General features: G+C 41.7%; 1 protein-coding gene across 1 annotated transcript; it reads right to left on the bottom strand.

Annotated features, from left to right (window-relative positions):
- Nucleotides 1-14,875: 14,875 nt before the first annotated feature.
- LOC149288331 (tetratricopeptide repeat protein 32-like) lies at nucleotides 14,876-17,997 on the bottom strand. Its single transcript, XM_089491874.1, has 3 exons — nucleotides 17,891-17,997; nucleotides 15,376-15,542; nucleotides 14,876-15,009 (listed from the first exon to the last, which is right to left on the bottom strand). The coding sequence occupies exons 1-3, from the start codon at nucleotides 17,995-17,997 to the stop codon at nucleotides 14,876-14,878; spliced, it is 408 nt and encodes a 135-aa protein (XP_089348000.1).
- Nucleotides 17,998-19,663: the final 1,666 nt, after the last annotated feature.

Here is a 19,663-nt window from a genome sequence, read left to right as displayed (position 1 = left end):
TTTCCTTCCTAACAACCGTTTCTTTTTATCATCAAGTTAACAAAATGCTTTTTTGTGTCTGTTAATATACGGCGTGTGGGTAATGTATGACTGATTACATAAGTAAAAAGAAATAAAAATAAAATATTTTTTTAAGCCATTGTCCAATAAAAAATAACAACAGCCAGGGTAGATTTAAATCCCAGGAAGGGCTGCATAGCTTTAACTTCCCCCCAGCCCTCTGCGCCTGCAAACAAGTCTACAAAAGAATGAGTGTTAGTCGAGTATAAGAATGCTATATATAAGAGTATAAGTATAAGAAGGTGTCCAGCAGGTTGGGTTGCTGCCGTGCTGCTTTTCTAGGCACAGGTTGGCAGGAGGAGGTGAAGGAAATCCCCACATTAGTAACACGCATATTTTGGCACAGCTCAGCATGGAGGAGGCAGCTGCAGCACAGAAGTGACAATGACAGTGGAGGGAGATGACTGATCTCTTCTCCCCAACTGGCCCATTAACGCTATAGGGGACCGTACCGAGTCGGCACAGCCTTCATAGCAATTTCCACCCCGCACATAGTGTCAGTAAAAAGGTGGCTATGATATCATATCCCGGCGCTCGGCATTAAGGATGGTGGCGTGGAGGGGGTGGCTGGTGGCGCTACCCTGGGTTAGCCCTAGGCCAGCACCGATGGAAAATATCCTACTAACCATTACTATATTGCTTTATTAAAACTACCTGTATCCTAATATTTTTTTTGTTTCTCAGTGTTATTTGGGGATATTTAGTTTTAAAGTCCAGCTCGTCGACCTTAGAATCCATGGCAGCCGCCTGTTGCAGAGCCAGCATTATGCTTTGTTCTGAAGTCCCTAAACTCATCCAAACATTCAGAGCCAACCATCCACAATCAGTAACTTAACAATCGTGTAGATCCCGAGAAATAGAAATCAAGCTGACTGCTCCCGTGGTGTATAAATAAAACTGGTTTAAAATATATATTTTCATTTTAATCTGTAAAAATAATTTTAATTACATTAATTTAATTTATTGCATAGAACTGCGGAATAGATTATTTGGGGGGGGGGGATGACAGATCTGAGACTTTATTAGCCTTGTAATAATTCTGCTCTGAAACACATACTTATTTCAAACTGTGCAAGTAAGAAGAACTGAAGAGAAGAACAAAAAAAATATTGGACCGCGGTCTTAACAATTAAGATAAAATAAGAGAATTGGGAATTGGGGCCCCGAAACAGCCCTAACTATATTAATTGCATGTATGTTACATTATTTAATGTCTGCTTTTTGTCTTGGACGTGTAATCCCATACCGTGCTTTCACTCGCGCTTATTCCTGGATTGTTTCATTAGTTACTCAGACAGCTCGACCATATCTGTGTAATCTTTAACCTATTACAGCAGTACAGGCCCAGCAAGATAGAGCAGGCCTTGCCCTGAGTCATGGATTTCATTAATCTATGACCTCACGTAAACCATTAGAGAACTCGCGTTATGTCAGCTAGTGAATGATACGAAATAACAAAATCGTTTTTTTCTCTCTCAAATATTTACTGTTTTTCACTTGCCATATTTTGATTTTCTATGCCAGAGATGCATGTCCCCCGCCAGTGGTGTATCTACCAGAGCGTTAGGACCGTACCTGGGAACTTTCTAACAGAGCTGACCATGAGACTCTCTGAAACATTAACCCTTTCATAGCCCACCACATCGGGAGACCACATCGGTCATACTTCCCAGGACACACGTGTCATTTTCACATACAGTGAAGTCTCACGTGTAAAGCAGTAACTGGTTCCTTTCAAGGAGATAACATATCCGACATACAGCAGAGGGCAGTACTTTACACGTGCTCGTCAGCTAGATGTGAAAATGATATGTGTCATGGGGGTCATGGCCCATGTGGTCACCCCAGCATCACATGGAAACATTTTGCTACTTTCATTGACCTGGAGTCCCCACAGAGAATTTCTTCATTCTCTGGGCATGGTCGTTTCCATCCTAGGGTGACCACATCGGCCATGTTTTCCAGGACACATATCATTTTTACAAATTACTGACCAGTCTAGATAAAGTGCTGCCCTGCAGTATGCAGAATGTATAACCGGTTTATTGGTTCCCTTCCATTAGTTTATACATCCTACATACTGCAGGACAGCATTCTATCATGGTCCATGGACCACTCCCGCCTGCTATCACATATCCTGTCCAGTCATTGACTGTAGCAGCCTCGACTCCCGGGCTAGGCCCTGCTGGAACACACAACCCACCAATAAAGACACAACAACCATAGTTTTGGGTGTAAAAGGCCACAGCCGATTTTATTTAAATGCAGGACATTGCCACGCAGACCTAAAACCAAAAATAGGTGCGTTAACAGGACAATGACCAACACACAGAAAACAATAAATAACATAAATTAACATAATTAAACATTAACCATTTAATGTACACCATCCCAAGCTTACCAGGTTATCCAGGAACCACACAGGGAAGGACATACCGAGATGCCCAAACCCAGACCTGAGGTTCCCAGCTCCACCTACCAGGAAACCTCCCAACACCAATGCTCTCCCATCAGCATTAACCCCCTAGATACCTGGTAAGCTTACGCACGACAAAAACACACATCCAGAAAACACAACACACAAAAGGAAAAGGGAGGGAGGGTGGGACAAACAGTGAGTGGTAGGTGACACAAAATGGAGACTGCGCCAATGGCGCCAAACCCCTAAATAACCCACCATTAACCCCTCCCCCAAATTCAAAAAATGCCGCCAAGGCCTATCCCTTCTCGGCACCCAGTCAACGGCCCACTAAGGCCCATTCTGAGCCCCGTGAGCTTCATTCTAATAGGGTTAGTCCCTCCATCATATGTAGCGTGTACCACCAGCACTTGGCCACATATAGAGCACATGGGGTCTTCCAATTGAGAGAGCCAGGGCTGTATTTAAGGGACTCCTCGGGGGCCGATTTTGGGTCATCTACAGTACTTGTCCAACAGTCGCTGCGGTTTTTTGTTTTATTACCCCGGAGAGAGCTTTACCTATCAGTAAGTAGACAAGAAGGTAGGGAACAGGAGAGCTGCTGTTATGGAAACACATTAAAAGCTTGCCTAGGGGCCCATTAATACTAAGAGCAGTCCTGATGGGTGCAGGCATGGCTGCTGTACCATGACCTCCATCATAAACATGTAATAAAGTCTATCGTGCGAGGAGCCACCAAAGGACATAAATATGTTGGCTTTATTTTATTCTCTTTCGTTTGGCTCCTATACCACTTCCCAATTATGGTTATAATAAATCCAGGCTATTTATTTTCAAAAAAAAAAAAAGTTCTTACTCAATATTCCCTTTCAGTACTATGTCATCTACAGCGGTGATCCAAGTTATTTATTACAAGATTTTTTTTTATAAAAAAAAAAATAATAATCCTTATTCTATTTAAGCTAACATGCCATTTCTCTGTAAACCCTATCTTGATAAAATTATCATGAAATATGTAGCGGATTTTTTTTTTTCCTTTCCAAACCGCACATCTTTAAATTTTCATTTCAAAAAGGTGAGCCTGGTTTAACCCCATGAGTGCCAAGGATGTAGACGCACAAGAAGGGGCTCTACCGGTTTTTTTTTATCTCTGGTCAGAATGGGTCTTGTTTGCCGTCACATTCTACGTTTCTACGAATAGCTTAAATGATGAGAAATAGGAAATGTTATGCCGAGAATATCACCCGCGGAGCTTTATTATTTCATTGAGTACACTATTGTTTAAAAGAACCTGGATCTCCTATTTTCCCACCCAAACTTGTTTTCATAAACACGAAGGGACTCATTCTCACGGTTCGGGACTGTGAAATGCATTGTCACATGTTGGATGTGGTGTTTGTTTTGGAACAAAATGTCATCTCTGCCACAACGAGACTGGCAACAAATAAGCCAACTTGATGTTATCATCGCGAAGAATAACAAACCAGGTAACCGAGAAGCTCAGTCTGGGGAAAAAATGAAATATATGTTTAAAAAAAAAGTGGTATTTATGTAAATCGCAGCCGTATCGCCTCTCCGTTCTCCGTGTCACATTGCAACATACATGTAACCGACACAGAATTAGAAACATAACCCTTATTGTCCCAGATAAGCCATTAGCTTTTCCATAGGGTTGGTGGGATTGCCAGATGCCCTGCTTGGGGGCAAATGCACCAGTTCACTGTATTTGCTTTCATTGCTGGAGATCAGCCCGAGTCGGACAGCTCTCGCCCAGAATAATCCAATTTGAAAAAATGTTAAATTGTTAACGTTTAAAAAACCACAATCCTGAAACCTCACGTTTAACGCGTCTGCCATGGATATTGTTTTCAGGTTTTCACGTTGGTCGTAGCGCTCTATCATGAATAGTAAATAAAGCCTAGACCTGAAGGAACGTACTGTGCGCTACTCCCCTTTTCATCGCTCTATCTAAGCCTTCATTTACATTTAACCCCTGCAAATCCACATCTTATTAAAGTACATTGTACGTCATTTTATATGCCTTCTTTAACAAGCCTGGGGGGGGGGATAAAGAATTTATCTTTAAGAGAAGCTCAGCTCCAGAGCTCCGGTGCTTGAAGCGGTGGCGGGGAGAGCTTTTCAGCTCTGGAGCTGAGCTTATCTCAAAGCTCTTTCTATGTGGGAGGGTCTCGTTAGACTCCCTAGAATCATTGGGTAAGATGGAGCTGGTTGGTGGAGAGTATATCGCGCATGTGCTTTTCTGTGTTTGGTTGAACTCTCCTGCTAGCTTTGGAGCTGAAGCTATAGAAAGAGGTTAATGCACATGGAGGGATTCTATACTGTTAGTAAAGGCCTAGTAAGTTTTGTAAGTAGAAGTCAAAACTACGTAGATGTAATTGTCCCTATAGCTCCGGCAAACAATCAGTTATAACCTTGAGCTCCGCACTGGGGAATCCAGAGCCTTCATAACATAGCCACCAGTTGGTGGTTTCACACTGGGTGGTTCATTCAAGGAACGACATCTTCATACCTCTCAAGATTTCAAATGACCAACGAGAAACAACGTTCCTTCAAGATAAAGGTTGGGAGAAAGGTCATACCAAGATAAGTTATTTGTTGTCAATAAGAAGTATATTGCCTTTGCACGGTGCGGTCCCAATTATGCCGGCAGAGCTCTACCTCACCAGAGAATGCATACTGCACCGGCACAGAACATCGCTGCCAGTAACGCCGCCAGTGGCGCATTCTAAGGTCTTAACCAGGATTAAAATTGGTCCTGGCACTTTACAGCCAGTGGCCGACAAATGACGTACATGTAGGTCGTGCACTCGTTCTTACACTAACGGACACGATCATACCAGGCGGACTTCCAACTTCCATGTCTCACACATTTCCTTATCGGTGTAACTGGTGTGTACCAGTCAACAACACATTATCTGATTGGTGTGACAAATACTTGTACCAACTATATACCAATATAATCTGTATTATCAGTAATATCAGTAATATGGCTACCGTAAAGGTAATGTAAAGTATTACTGAACTTCAGTACGGTAATACTGGACATTATTAAGATTTAGGTGGCAGCATAGTGAGCAACACATTGCAGAACCTTCTGGCACACACAAAAATCATCCATTAAAATCTGATTACATCACTAAAGAGTTTGGAATCAATTGAACGCATCACATATCAAGAAAGGGCATTAAATGAGTAAATAAATATTCAGGCTTCAGACTCCAATAATAAATATAAAGTGCTTTAATGTGCAATAAAGTGCCGGTAAACACACATAATATGTATGACAGAAAAGCACAAACCTTAAATAGAGCTAAAGCGAACATGAAAACAGTGCAAATAAATACAAGGTAGAATTGGATAATCATTCCATTTAGTGAATATACACGTGACATATGTTAGCCTCAATGATTAAAAACCACACTATATCGGTCACATATATTTACCATAAAAGTGCCAGAATAATAAAATATTAAAAATAATAAAAAAATATTAAAAAATCTAATTCTTTATATTAAGTGCAGAAAAAAGTACATGATTAATGTATGAAGCACCAACCAAAAGTACTTTCAATATTGACAACACATTTAGCTGGGGGATCTAGAAACACATCTTGCTTCATTTCACTTGCTTTCATTTGTTAGAGGGCTATAATCATTTGTTGTTTCTTTATGTTCTTGACGCCATGCAGTCTTCGGACTGGTCTTGGTGTGTTGTCGTTGCAAAGCGCACGCAGCAAAACAATTGTGGTTTCTACACTTCTATAAATCGTACAGAGTAGAATGAATTGGAATCCTCCGATCTCCTTATCGTCCATTGAGTCCGTGCCTCCCCGTTCCTGGCTGGAAGCCACGGGGGGGAACGTCACTGTGAGTAGACCACAAACTGGGATGCCTTGAATTGGACTTGTACAAATCGCTAGAAACGAGCCTACAAGACCACAAAACAACAGCTGTTTTTATCCGTGTGCTTCGGTGACCACAAGAAGTAATAGATGTTGTTACACATGAGTGTCTGAGACCACAAAGATCATGTTCTTAAATGTGAAGAAAGCTTTGCTGTTTTTCCCAGACATGAGAAGTCAAAATAAGGTGGAGGTTTCGGAGAATTTTCTATCTGCAGGGACCTCCTGGCGCATTGAGACAGATCAGTATAGTTTACGACCTTGACTTCTATGTGTCTGTTGAGGGTTTCTTCTGTATGCTTTCTGATCCTGGTTCTATACAATAAATAGTTTGTCTGACCTTAATATCACAGCTGTGCCTGAATGGAAGCGTGGAAGCGTTTTCACTGGAAGCTGGAACCTGGCTACCGGCCACCATTTGTATTCAGATATTGTGGGAAGTTTCTGATGTGAATAGTGGGCCCGCGCTGGAAAAAGCGAGAAAGTAAAGTCAAATGGATCCATACCCCGTCATAAATACATACATGATAGTAACATAGAAAAGCAAGGGTACTTATTATTTTGGTTCGCCTGTTTTTGAAGAGATAAAATCGGGACTGGTTTGTTCGTCAACATCAGCACCACGGGAAAAGGCAAAAGATGTCTCCCTGCACTTGCTTGCTGGTGGTGTGGATGCCCCCTATCGGCTCAGAGCCCCATTAGCCAGCTATGTTGCCTATACGGTAGGACATGGTCTCAGTGAGTTAAGTGGATACAATATACATATACATCAATATTACATAGATTAATAGGCTCTAAATGATATTGAACGCTCACAATACAAGCTTTGTTGTCACTAAAATGTGCTTAACAAATAATACGGAAAACCCTACCAACAGGGCTGGAGTGGGGAAGGAAAGCTGCCCCCACTGGCTGGATACACGCAGCCGCACGCTACGCTCTTACACCTCACTCCATGGCCACTCATAAAAAAACATATTTGACAAGTTGAGACCTACTCGCCCATCGGTCATTTGCCAAATATCCAGCCCAGGCCTGACTACTGCATACTGTGGCCACTATATAATCATAAGGTGCCATTGTTGGGACTTGTCATGTAAAGTGTCCACTAGCCATCACAGTGTCGTTACGGCTGAAGACCAAGAAAACCATGCAAACTCTGGGATGCTTATTAGAAGTCATGTTTGCAGACACGGAGCATAGTGTGAAAACTGTTATTTAGTTGCAAGCCGCCTAGTTCTTGATTATCCGTCATTGGCGAGAGTACTGGCTAACCAAATCTGAGAGACAAATCATGACGGGCAGGTGAGGGCTGCCCCTAGGCTCCTCTGATTTTGGGTCATGAACTGGAAGCTTTTTTGTGTTCTTCTTGCAATTTCATCCTGTCCAAAAGGATGCGTAGAGTAACGACCTAAGGCAGCATTTAGATCCAGACTGGATCCTTTCTGTTCCTTTTATTGGCTTTATATATATTGCACAGGACTGGATAGTAAACATTCAATTTGTCTGGTGGGTACATCTGGAGCTGGAGTTTCATTACTTGTGGCGGGTTTACTACTGGGCTACCTGGCTGGACTTGCCAGTTGCCACCTGGGAGGAGAGCTGTCCCTGCGACAAGGTTCTTAGCACATGGAAGGAGGTGGCAGACATCTACTTCCTAAACGATTAACAAAGATGCAGAAGATAACCTTGAGAGGTAATTGTATCTCCGCTGTGAGCACAGACTGAGTATCCGGCTTACTGTCCCCGTAATTACTCACATGTTTCTTTTGACTCGAGCTGAGTCTCTTCTCTGAAAAACGGCCAGATTGGCGGCCACAAGTAATCAGACTCCAGCTGTTTGATATTTAGGCGTAATTAATTAACTTTTTCAATCAACACTAATTAAGATGAACTTGGTCAATAAGCTCCTTGCAAGCACATGGTACTGACATCATGACCCAGTCCTAGCCTGTACGCGCAGTAGACCGGCTGTATCTGTTAAGTTGATTATTTGTCAATGGAACACATATGAACTATTCATAACACGCTCAAGACTTCTTCTTTTTTTTTTTTTTTTTTTTTTTTTTTACAAAACGAGCTACGTGAAAAGTTGTTTTCTACTGCCATCTGATGTCCATTCCAAGTTTCTCAAGTTAAAATGCAATGTTATCCAGCTTAGTCCTAAAATAAAAAGAAATAAATTGCATTAGAAAAAATTGATACCAAAAGATACAAATGTGCAAAAAATTGGAAGTCATAGGGGCAGAAAGAGAGACATCTCTCCATTTCCAGGAGCCATTTACGTAGATTTCCCAAACTTCAGAAACAAATGCAACAACAAAAAACACAATTTTGGAGAAAGCCTTCTACGTATACGTCACCGTTACATTTCTGAAAAAATAGTATATTTAAGAAATACATTTGTAGGTATGGCATGGGGCTCAGAAGGTACTGGGATGTATATAGCTGCCATTAGCTGCTCTCCTCTTACACACATCAATGTGCCCAATGGTCACCTAGAAGACCCAACATCTTTGGTCAAATTCCTCTTTCAGAGGTTAATTCTTGATTTAATAAAAACAATTACGTGTCCACAGATTAAAGGTAGTAACATGTTTTGTAGGTTCCCATCTGTCCCTTTCTCCTACAGCAGAGATTAATGTCTACATGGTTTGTTTGGTGGATGTGTGTGATTCACCAGGACTACAAAGGACTGTAACTGGCTTTTGTTGAAACAGGATTCTAATGATAATTCACAGCTATCTCCTTCTCAAACAATTTTCCTCGATGAGGCTTGCATGCGATGTGTCAGTCTACTGGAATTCCCACAGGTTGATCAAAAGGTACTTTCAAGACAGTTGCTTCCTGTCGAGTTCTTGTCCCTGTTTACCATTATTCATCTTCCTCTGAAAACTTTTTTCCTGTTCTTCTAAATACCGACTCCCTCTTTGGAGCTTCTTAACAACTTGACCTCATGCAGGACGCCATCTTTTGCTTCCCCCAACCAAGGTTCTTAGGGTTATGTACCAAACAGAACTTTTCCCACTGCCCACCAGTAAGAAGACTCTAATATGTCCTAAAGCCATGCACTCCTACAGTAAAAGGGTAAGTAAACCCACAGCCGTACTTGGGAACTTTCCATAATGAAGACTCTGTTGTAATGACTAATGGTGGCAACCAAAAGGTCCTAATAATGGTGCTTATGAAAACCATTCGTTGTCAGTAGGTAAAGACAAAGACGAATAAAATGGAATCCCAGTTCATCTTGGAACTGAAGGAGTTCTAGACTGTGTGACCTCAAAGATCTTCCCATTTACCCCGATTGGGGTAAAACCCAGAGAAGGTCAAACCTTGAGTGTCATGGTATGTACATAGCTTAAATAAGGCAAAGATTATTTGTGTATTTGCCCATGGTGTGGATTTTACTGATTACAACTATTTTAAATAACACTTTCTACCTAAGATTTAAGGCTCATGACCATGGACCAATTAAATAATCGTTACAGATATTAAAACTGCATCCATAGAGTTGAGTTATTATGATGGAATAATTCAAAGCAGGTTTTATCACTTCTGTCATTAATCTGTAGCCTTGGAGGCTCCTACATGTTATGTTTTATGCTTGAAGGGGATTGTTATCAGGTTAAGCCAAAATGGCTCTAATATGGGATATCTGATGGATGAAGCAATGCTTTCCCATATCAAGAACAGCTTTTAGATTACATTTAATAACCCACTAGAAATGCCAGCATTACAATTCCGCGCTGAAATCATCTCTATGTGTCAGAGCAGAGCACTTACATTAATAAAAATATATTAAATATATATAGCTTTTCATTTTTTTGGATCAAAGGAAACTTTCGTTTGGACCTTTTTTTGAAAACTGACCTGAAATTTTCCTGTATCTGTCATGATCCGCGATTAAAAGTTGCCAAACATATTAATCACTGAATGTGCCTAATTGTACCGTGGCAAAATCGCGGAGAGTGGCCACGTCATCGTTTGAGGCTCTCAGAGAGCAACGTTTCCTTTTAAGTTCCTCACGATACTTACACACTGAACGTTCCCTAATGCAGTTCAACCGGGGTGGAAAAAAGTCAATTTTTTTTTCTTTATGTCTACAGATTTTACCATTCTATGCACTCAGAACTACATAATGCTGTTTTTAGACTAAAGCCAGAAAAATGTTTGTCTCAGAAACCAATTTTCTGTGTGTCCTCAGCATTTGCTTATTTCCTGATGCTCCGTGAGGTCAATCAAGTTCTGAGACCTTACAAATAATAATCTTTTGCAAATGCCACCTTATTTGGTCCTAATAGGGTCACCCCCAAGGTACCCTCTTGCCATTTCCATACCTGGTAGGTTAACTTTAGTATAATAGATTGCAAGCTTTCAAAACTATCTAGGCCTCTTCTTCAGGCATGGTGTCCATTCCAAGCTTATTCATACATTTATACATTAACACGGAGGCCGCCACGGCAAGACTCAAGGATCTTGCATTTGAGATTGTGTGAGCCGAGTGGTCTCGGGGGGGGGGGGGGGACATATTTATATTTTATAATTAGTATGATATGTAGCAGTCGGCTCCAGCTGTCTCTTTTGTTACAGACTGTCGCACACTCTATGCCTGTATTGATTGTGTCTATTATTTTATGTTTCTATATCTTCCTTTCTCCCTCTGTATGGAAAGTCTTTGTTAACACAGTGAGAATAGTGTTGGCAAGAAAACTCTCCCATAATAGAAGAGATCCATAGAAAAGATAGATAGACCAGGTTATCAGAACCAATGAGGACTCAAAACCAGCTACCAACTTTACCCATTGAGACCCCCTGTGGGTACACCACCGGGCACTTTCTTGTAGAAAGTCAGGAAGGCCATTGGGGTAGCTGGCTAGATCCCACAGGCACGAAGAGGAGCTTTCAAGTAAAGGGATCAACTGATGTAACAACACATCAGATCATGCTTAGTCAATATCACCCAATGGCTGCAGCTTCCCTACAACCACCAGGTTACTGGCTGGACATGCTATATGGTGTCACCTAAAGGCTGCTATACATCTTTGATCTATAAACACCAACATGACCCCACCAACAGACCCTCAGAAAGCTCAGCTAGACTCCGATGGTTCCTCCACGTCATCCAGACAGCATCTTCTTTCCAGGTTCCTCACATGTTTCTAGATTTTCCCCACAACCCTGAAGGAACATCAATCAGTATAATGAATTCCGAGGTAACTATGGTTTATTTAATAAACAGAATAATCGCCGCAGTTCCCGTGCGTTCCTCACCTTGAATATCTGAGTCCTGGAATTCTTCTTTAGAATACGGAACAGGACTGTCTTGTTAAAAGTGGATTTGTAATCTGAGTGCCTTTAAAATCATTTTATTGATGGATTACACACAATTTGCTTAAGAAACGCGATTACACCGGTATGGCTTAAAGGGTCCATAAATCATACGTTTAATAAACGAATTCACTGATAAAGTACTTTGCTTTACCTGTCCAGAACAGAGCGGGACGGGAGAAGATACTTTCCTTAAACATATTTAGAATAACACCTGCTTTCAATGCAAATCAATAATATATAAGGGATTTCAAATGACATCACCAATTCCCTAATTAACGTGCAATCAAATAATAGTATGGTATAATGGTCTCCTATAAATCTTATGCGTCTGTTGCCCTTGGTAACTGGACTTTGACACACTTACGAGATAAAATATTACTGCTGATGTAAGCACTCAGTGACCCGGGGCTTCTGATTGGCTGAAGAGTGTCGGTGGATTCCCATTGGTTGCAAAGCAACGCTCAGCTGGTAGTTACTATTGGCTGAAGGGTGTGAGAGGCCTGTGAATTCTTATTGGTTGAAGGGTGATCTGGGAGTTATTTTTGTTTATAGGGTGTTATTGATCTTGGAGTGGATTTTGGCTGCAGGGTAACTTCTGGACTGTGTTTGCCGGGTTGAAGGGCTTCCCCGGGCACAAGGAGGGGCAAACCTAAATCCCAGCCATCAATAAGGCTGGCAGAAAGGGAGTAGAGGCTGGCAAAAATAAAAAGTATTTAAAGTATATGGAAGTAATTTAGATGGACCCACCATTAATCCCGATGTCTCGTGCTGTACCGTAAAACATACTTGGTATCCCTTACGGTAATCCCAGCCGGGACTAAGAAAGCATCCTGCGGGGCAGCAAAATTTCCCATCCACCTTTGAAGTCGATGATTCGTTTTTGGTTTATGATGTCATTTTTAAATGTCTGTTCGACGTATTGTTATTTCTTTAGATATCATGCCGGTGGGAGGTGCAATAATGCAACAAAGGGTATTAAAACACAAGGTAAAGATGTGTATTCATTGCGAGACGAGTATTCCATAAAATCCCGGGTAGAACATGCGCAATTTACCTCTTCTTCATGAGTCCTGAAAAGACCCATGGTGCAGTGTTAACACCATGATCACAGCATTGAAGGTGTTAACGCTTGTGTCTTCAGACTCGCTTGCTTGTAGGGACCAAATCACAATCAAAGCTATGGTCTTGTGAGAGTTGTTTAAAAAAGAAAAGGAGTAGGTGCTTCATTTTTTTCCCTACATAATTGCGTATAACACACAGCTGCATATTATAGACATGAGTTTACAGAAATTGTTCCCAGAAAGGAAAGTCTAGTTTAAAGTAACTACACTAAAACCATTAGATTCACTTTTTTTCCCCTTGATTTATAGAGTTATGATCCTTAAGTATCATTATAAGGATTTTTGAATAGTAAAATTGTGATTTTCACCCTCTGCTCTCTGAGTGGTGTGTTCTGAGCTGGCCCTGCACGATGTACAGTTAATCAGGCCAAGATTCCCTTGGTTTAATCATGCATTATGCAGGGTCAGCGTACTACCTGCAGCAAAAAGAAGCAACAGGGTAGGCCTTGATGCAAAATGATGTCACAGAGATTAAATGTTGCTTCATGTCTTCACATTACAAAGCGCATTTACAGAACATTGGGAAATGAAAGGAACAGTCCGGTACTCAAAATTGTACCTTCATTTTTTACGGCCCGTTGGAGTCATTTTACATCGTTTAGTTATTGGACACGTCTTGCACATGCTCAGTAGAACCACCATTGGAGCAATTCATGCAGCAGCCAATTGCATATATTCCATGACATTAATAAAGATTTATAGCAGGTTCCGTAACGCTGCTAGAAACGGGAAATAAAAGTTCAAAATATGCAAAACGGATAATAGCATGATCACACATTAAGACATATTGGTATAGAAGAGGGCCCTGCTCCTGGGAGTTTACAATCTATTAGCAGGTCAGAGCTGCTTGGATGAGGATTATTTGATTGGTGAAAAGATCCACTCATATCGCGTGGATCATCTGATCTCAATGACAGCTCGTCTATAAACTAGAACGGGTGTTTTATTGAGTGCAAGAAACTGAGGAACACTCAATGATTTTGGCCGAGGCAGCTGGAGAAGGAGATAAATGAGATAGAAGTCTCACATTATGACTCCAGTCAGCAGAGAATGCCTGAGCCAAGATAACATGCACCGGGGTCCCCTTATTTAACATGAAATCAGTGCTAGAGCGCTCCTTTAATATTCCACCGTGTGCATACAATTAAAGATTATATCCTAGAATATTATGTTGTTCCAAGTATACATCCAGTTGCAGTTTAAACGTCTGTACAGACTCCGATAAAACTACCTCTGCAGGCAGAGAATTCCACATCCTTATTGTCCTTACTGTAAAAAACCCTTTCTTCCAGTCTGAACGCATGACCCCGCGTCCTGTGCATAGTCCTGTTTATGCACAGATTTCCACACAGTGGTTTGTATTGTCCTGAATATATTTATATAATGTTATCACTTCAGGGCCGCAGTACCCGGGTTTAATAAAAGCAAGGAAAACCATGAAGGAGTTCTAACATCCTTTTATTGGGAAGGCAGCTAAAACGGCACATTTTCTTCTTCTGGAAAACCTTACCCACTTTCACAATAATCATCAGATGGGACCTTCTAGAGTAATCACATTTAGGATTAAATTCACTAAAGCATGAATTGGTTGGATCCTGTGAAATCCATTAACGCCGCAGACAGACATAATCTCACATTGAACACTAATCAGGGTCCCACACAGGGGGCAGACGCGGACCCCATTAAAACAGCAGCACGACTCGGACACCGAACTTCTCCCGTCAGCAGGGAACTTGGTCCGGATAGAAATCAGCGTGGGATGTACTTCACAACAGCCCTCGCGGTGCAAGATGTGTAATAAATTCCTGAGATAATACATCATATTAAGAGGTAGGAGCAGGCAGCAATCAGAAATACATATTAAATTCACTTATCAGCCCAAAAATGTGATTATTTAACTGAATTGCATTTCTAATTAGTTATGTCATATTCCAACCGATATCATTTCTCATATTCTGGTATTTTTCATCAGAAAACAATCGACAAATTATCCTGTGTTCCGTGTATGTTCTAGCGGCTGCGTTAGATCCCCGCAACCCGTCTCCTCTTTTCCTCATTGTCCAGGACAGACTGTTTCAGACTTATCTTTGCTTCTTCAAATTTAGGGTTGAGTTGTAATACTTTCTGGAAATCTTTGATGGCTTCATTAAAAAATCCTATTGAGAAGAGAAATGCATTAATACATACCCTGGGACATGGGCCAGATTAACGCCCGAGCACACCGCATTAAAATTACTCCAGGGCCCCGGCGTTCTCATCCGTCCCACAACGCAGCGATCCTGACCCGCGACGTACGGCGATCAGATCCTGACCCGCGACGTACGGCGATCAGATCCTGACCCGCGACGTAAGGCGATCAGATCCTGACCCGCGACGTACGGCGATCATCCTCCAATACTGGGAGCAATTACGCCATTACTACTCAGCGTCAGCGAGGGAGGAGGATTGCCGCACGTCGCAAAATACAATACGTGTACCAAGACTGTATTAAAGAAAAAAGGAGAAATAACAGCACTACCTACCGAGGCGGTACAAAATTAACCCTCTGTTGTAGTACGGGACTTCGAAATTTGGATGAACTCTGATGGCTTCTGTGTAGTCATCCATCGCTTCATAAAAGTCCACTCGGAAATACTTGATCTGTCCCCGGTTATTGAAAGCGACGGCAAGATCTTCGATGCTGCATTTCCTATAGATGGGGGGGGGGGTTATATTTAGTTTGTCATTCCCTGCCATGTTAAGTCTGCCCTTAACCCATCGCGGGGTGGCTTGACTTGGCAGAATTGGTACCAAATGTGATGTTTATCATGCATACAGCTTCTAATTATTGCCACAAACAAAAGTGCCCTTCAAAGCAAAAATCTCTTTGTTTTACACGTGCACACAAACCAAGGGAGCATAATGTTGCTCGCTGGGGCGGAAAAAGAATATTTCAGATTTAATTCTGAATTCAGTCACTGTTTTCATATTAAATATCTAATATTAAAGCTGCTGTTCCAATGTATACAAAATGTATAATCCTAATGTTCCTAATGTATACAAAACATTAATGGCACTTTCAAGCATGTTAAAGGTGCAGTCCCCATATGCATTTCCCTCGCTATACATTTGCCAAGACTTCATCGGCGGCACTTTTATCAACGGCGATTGTCTCAAAGGAGACGCTGAATAGCTGAGGAGGGCCATTCCTGGACAGATCTGCAGCTGCAACATTAATTCCTATACTTGCTAATAATGTAAAACCTTTACATTAAATTACCTTCTACACACTTTAAAACGCATTCGTGTTTGTTCATGCTGTAGAACCTTAGTGGTTCTGACATGTTTGTCACACCAACTTGTGTAGTGCATACATGGACTTGCTACTTGGTAGAGATGGTATGGCCAATTTCAGTATGAGAGGGGTTAATTTGATTGTACAGTCATGTGGTGCCAAAAGGTCTTGTGAGATAAATTTGTCCTTTGAAGCTTGGACTCCAACCGGGGCCTTCTACAGGGTGTTAGGTCCTGCAGTGGAGCTGCCGTTTTGTCTAGGTTCAAATGTAGACGACCATATGCCTGGATCCCCTCATAGATACTGGATTCTTTGATATGCTAAGTGACCACTAGCAGTCAGGAAAACCATCTCATATCCAGGTCATATCCAACACATATCAATAATAACTCATATATTCATTATCATACCTCCTTGTGTGCATACCTAGAACGGGGAAAGCGCAGCCTACAAAAAGAGTACAAACATGGCAGCGCAACGTAAACGGTTTGGAAGGAATTGTGAAGTCTATGATGTTCAGTCATAAGTAGCAAGTGTGACATATCTATGGACTTCACAATTTACAGGAAATTCATAAGTGCATGAATTATGGCTGTGGCGAGCACAGGAGGGACGATAAAATGAAAATAACTTATTTGGACTGATATGTTTCCACCACTTATGGTACACCTTCCCCTCCGCTTATACCACCTCTGGGCCGGCTTGGAAACTCGAGATGAACTGGGAAAGAGTATAAAGTTAGTGAAAGAAGGTTGGTCATTGTGCTTACTAGAGCCCAAGATCTAATTTTGAGTAAGTCGCCATCTTTCCTTGCCGGAGCCCTACGGACAGAAAAACTGTTACTTGACCATTCAGTGAGTAGTTAGGTTTTCTGTAATTTTCTCCTTTTTTATTTTTATCTGTTGGTGTAAATCTGTTTATCATCTTTTTTTGTATGCACTGTGATTTTTTGTTCATAATAAATATTCCTTTATTAAGTTCTGCCTTTGTCTGGTAAAGACTCACGTTACCTGAAGAGACTGTTTTATTGGTAATTTAAAATCACATAATTTTTGTGTTAAAATATATTGTGTGGGTTTTTTTAGTCTGATTCACTTGGGGTACCAAGGCACCCCATTTCTAAATTGTCTTGGTGGTGGCAGCGTTATTTTGATATTTGTTATATCATTATAGTTAATTGCGGGTGGTATTAAGGGTGGATATTTGTATTTTTATCACTATTTCCGGTCTAGGGCAGACAGATAGTGAATTTTAACCCTTTTACCACTAGAACCAAGTCACGCGCACGCTTGGAGTAGAGTGCGTTCGTGACAATGTTATTTTGGTTTTTTGTTTTTTTTAAGGGGTTAACCCATCGGTGCCTGCATTGTGTGTCACGTGACAATAAGGGGTTTCCACAAAATACTTTACTTGATCGATAATTATTACCGGGAAGAGACAGTGCTAGCAAAGACATTCCCAATGCGGAATTTAAAGCGTGAAACGTAGCTGCGCAGGCAGAATGGAGCGTTTAACGATCTGCAAAGTAAACATAAAAAGGTGCCAAAGGTCTCTTACTCAACCTTCGGCCCGTCTGTTCCATGACACTCAATGGCAAATATAAATGCTTATATACTCTTGAAATGTGGCTATTAATTACATATACGGTCTAGTAATATAATACATATATTATTATATATATTATTATTATATTATATATATTTCACCAAATGATGGCATCGAGTCTGAGATCTAGTAACGTTACCCAGTCACACATATCTCACCTGTCCCGGGCACAGCTTTTAATCACCCGTTCATAAAGCGCCTCCGCCTCGGCTAACTGACACTTCTCCAGCTGAGCATGCGCCGCTCTTAATAAGTCGCTGGCCATTCTGCGCATAGAGAACAAGCGTTATTTCTCTGTAACACATTTATTGAACAGATCATAGTTGGATCTATAAGATAAAATCAACGTAATGACAAAAATGGTGGAAGACGTAAAATGGGAAGTGAGTGACGTGAATCAGAAGAACGGGGCAGCTGGAGTTTAATGTTGATAAATGTAAGATAACGCACTTGGGATGTAAAAATCCCAAAGGCAGAATATAGCATCAGGGACCCTGTTCTGTCAGCGATAACGGAAGAGAGGGACTCGGCCGTGATTGTTTCCGAGGACTTAAAGATGATGTTCCACATAGGGGGGTCTCTTAAAATATCCCCAGATAGGGGCTGCATTATATAAAGAGAAGAAACCCGCCATTTTGTTTTCCTCCTGATACTTGAAAACTTCATTTAAAAGTTTATTGAAATGCTACAGTTGTCACGTAACAGCGCTGCCATTCCCTAGGTATTACATCACACCGTGCCGACCTCATACAGCCGCTCTCTCCTGCTCCCGCACGTGAAACAGCAGCACTCTATGGGGCCGGCGTTAAAACAAACGCACGGCTCACCCACCACAAGCACATTACACACACATCTCATGCAAGTGAACAAATGTAGGTATTCGCACACACCTCATCACAAGCACTGCAGTACACCTGATCACAAGCACAGCACCCGAGAACATTAGTTATATTAATTTATTAAGAATGGCGGGGTTCTGCGGGCACATATTAACCCTCCCTGTACTGGGCCGGCACTAAAGGGATTAACGTGCACATTTTATATACAGGATAGATAGCTAGCTAGCTATACCCAAAGGGTGTACTTGTAGACCCCAGCAGTTGGAAACAGACACAGCCCGTCGGACCCGGTAGCGAATTTATAAAGGTTAACAGAAAATTATTTAAAAAGTCTATTTTCCAACAAACAGAGGATAAAGCCCCAGAAACCATTACCAGCACTAAAAGGGTTAAAACACAGCGGCAGAGCATTGTGTAACTTCCCACGGAAAACCAGAAGTGAGGCTCTTCCCGCCAGCAGCCCCCCCCCACCACCACCACATACCGGCGATAATCAACCCATATTAAGCATTTAAAGCCCCCCTGCCCCGATCACCATGGAGACCGAGGTACATAACGCAGACCTGCAGAGCAGCAGCGGTACAAGCCGCGCCTTCAGCGACCCGGCGGCGCATCCAGTTACGTCGCCGGCATGGTCACGTGACCGGAAGTCTGTCGACAGCGGCTATAAGGCGAGCCTTACGGACGGTCGCCTTGCGGTGTGTCGGGTTTACCAGAAACCGAATTAACACCGAGCTCTCCTTTAAACGTAGGAGTGTTTTGGAGAAAGTTTTGTCCGATGTGCACCGGTGGCTTATAGATCCACGCGCTGGCTTAGCGTTTTTATTAATAAACCGGTGATTTACCGTCACTCCAAGTCGGTGCCCTTCCCTATACCAGTTTTAAAGACCTTACTTGGCTGACTTGCGTTGTAGATATGATGAAATTTCTTAATAACCTACAGGAACATGTTTTGGGTTTTTTCTTTCATTATTTGGATTTTATGGAAAAATGTTCACAGTTGAAAGGGTTGGTCTGGATCAGTTCAGGAATACCAAGAATCGGACAAAAATGCCCTCATGTCGGTCTGTGGTTTTCTCTCGGATGTCATCA

This window comes from Sceloporus occidentalis, unplaced genomic scaffold (genome assembly GCF_023333645.1).
Source record: "Sceloporus occidentalis isolate IW3139 unplaced genomic scaffold, rSceOcc1.0.p SCAF_52, whole genome shotgun sequence".
NCBI lineage: Eukaryota > Metazoa > Chordata > Lepidosauria > Squamata > Phrynosomatidae > Sceloporus > Sceloporus occidentalis.
The sequence above is the reverse complement of the archived record's forward strand: the minus strand, read 5'-3'. Positions and strand labels throughout refer to the sequence as shown.

What these genes read in the sequence shown, in the direction of transcription:
- LOC149288331 (XM_089491874.1), bottom strand. Translation starts at nt 17,997, where the DNA reads ATGGCCAGCGACTTATTAAGAGCGGCGCATGCTCAGCTGGAGAAGTGT. An exon ending in AAAAGCTGTGCCCGGGACAG is followed by an intron (nt 15,543 to 17,890) that starts GTGAGATATGTG and finishes CCCCATCTATAG; the next exon opens with GAAATGCAGCATCGAAGATC. An exon ending in GTTAATTTTGTACCGCCTCG is followed by an intron (nt 15,010 to 15,375) that starts GTAGGTAGTGCT and finishes TCTTCTCAATAG; the next exon opens with GATTTTTTAATGAAGCCATC.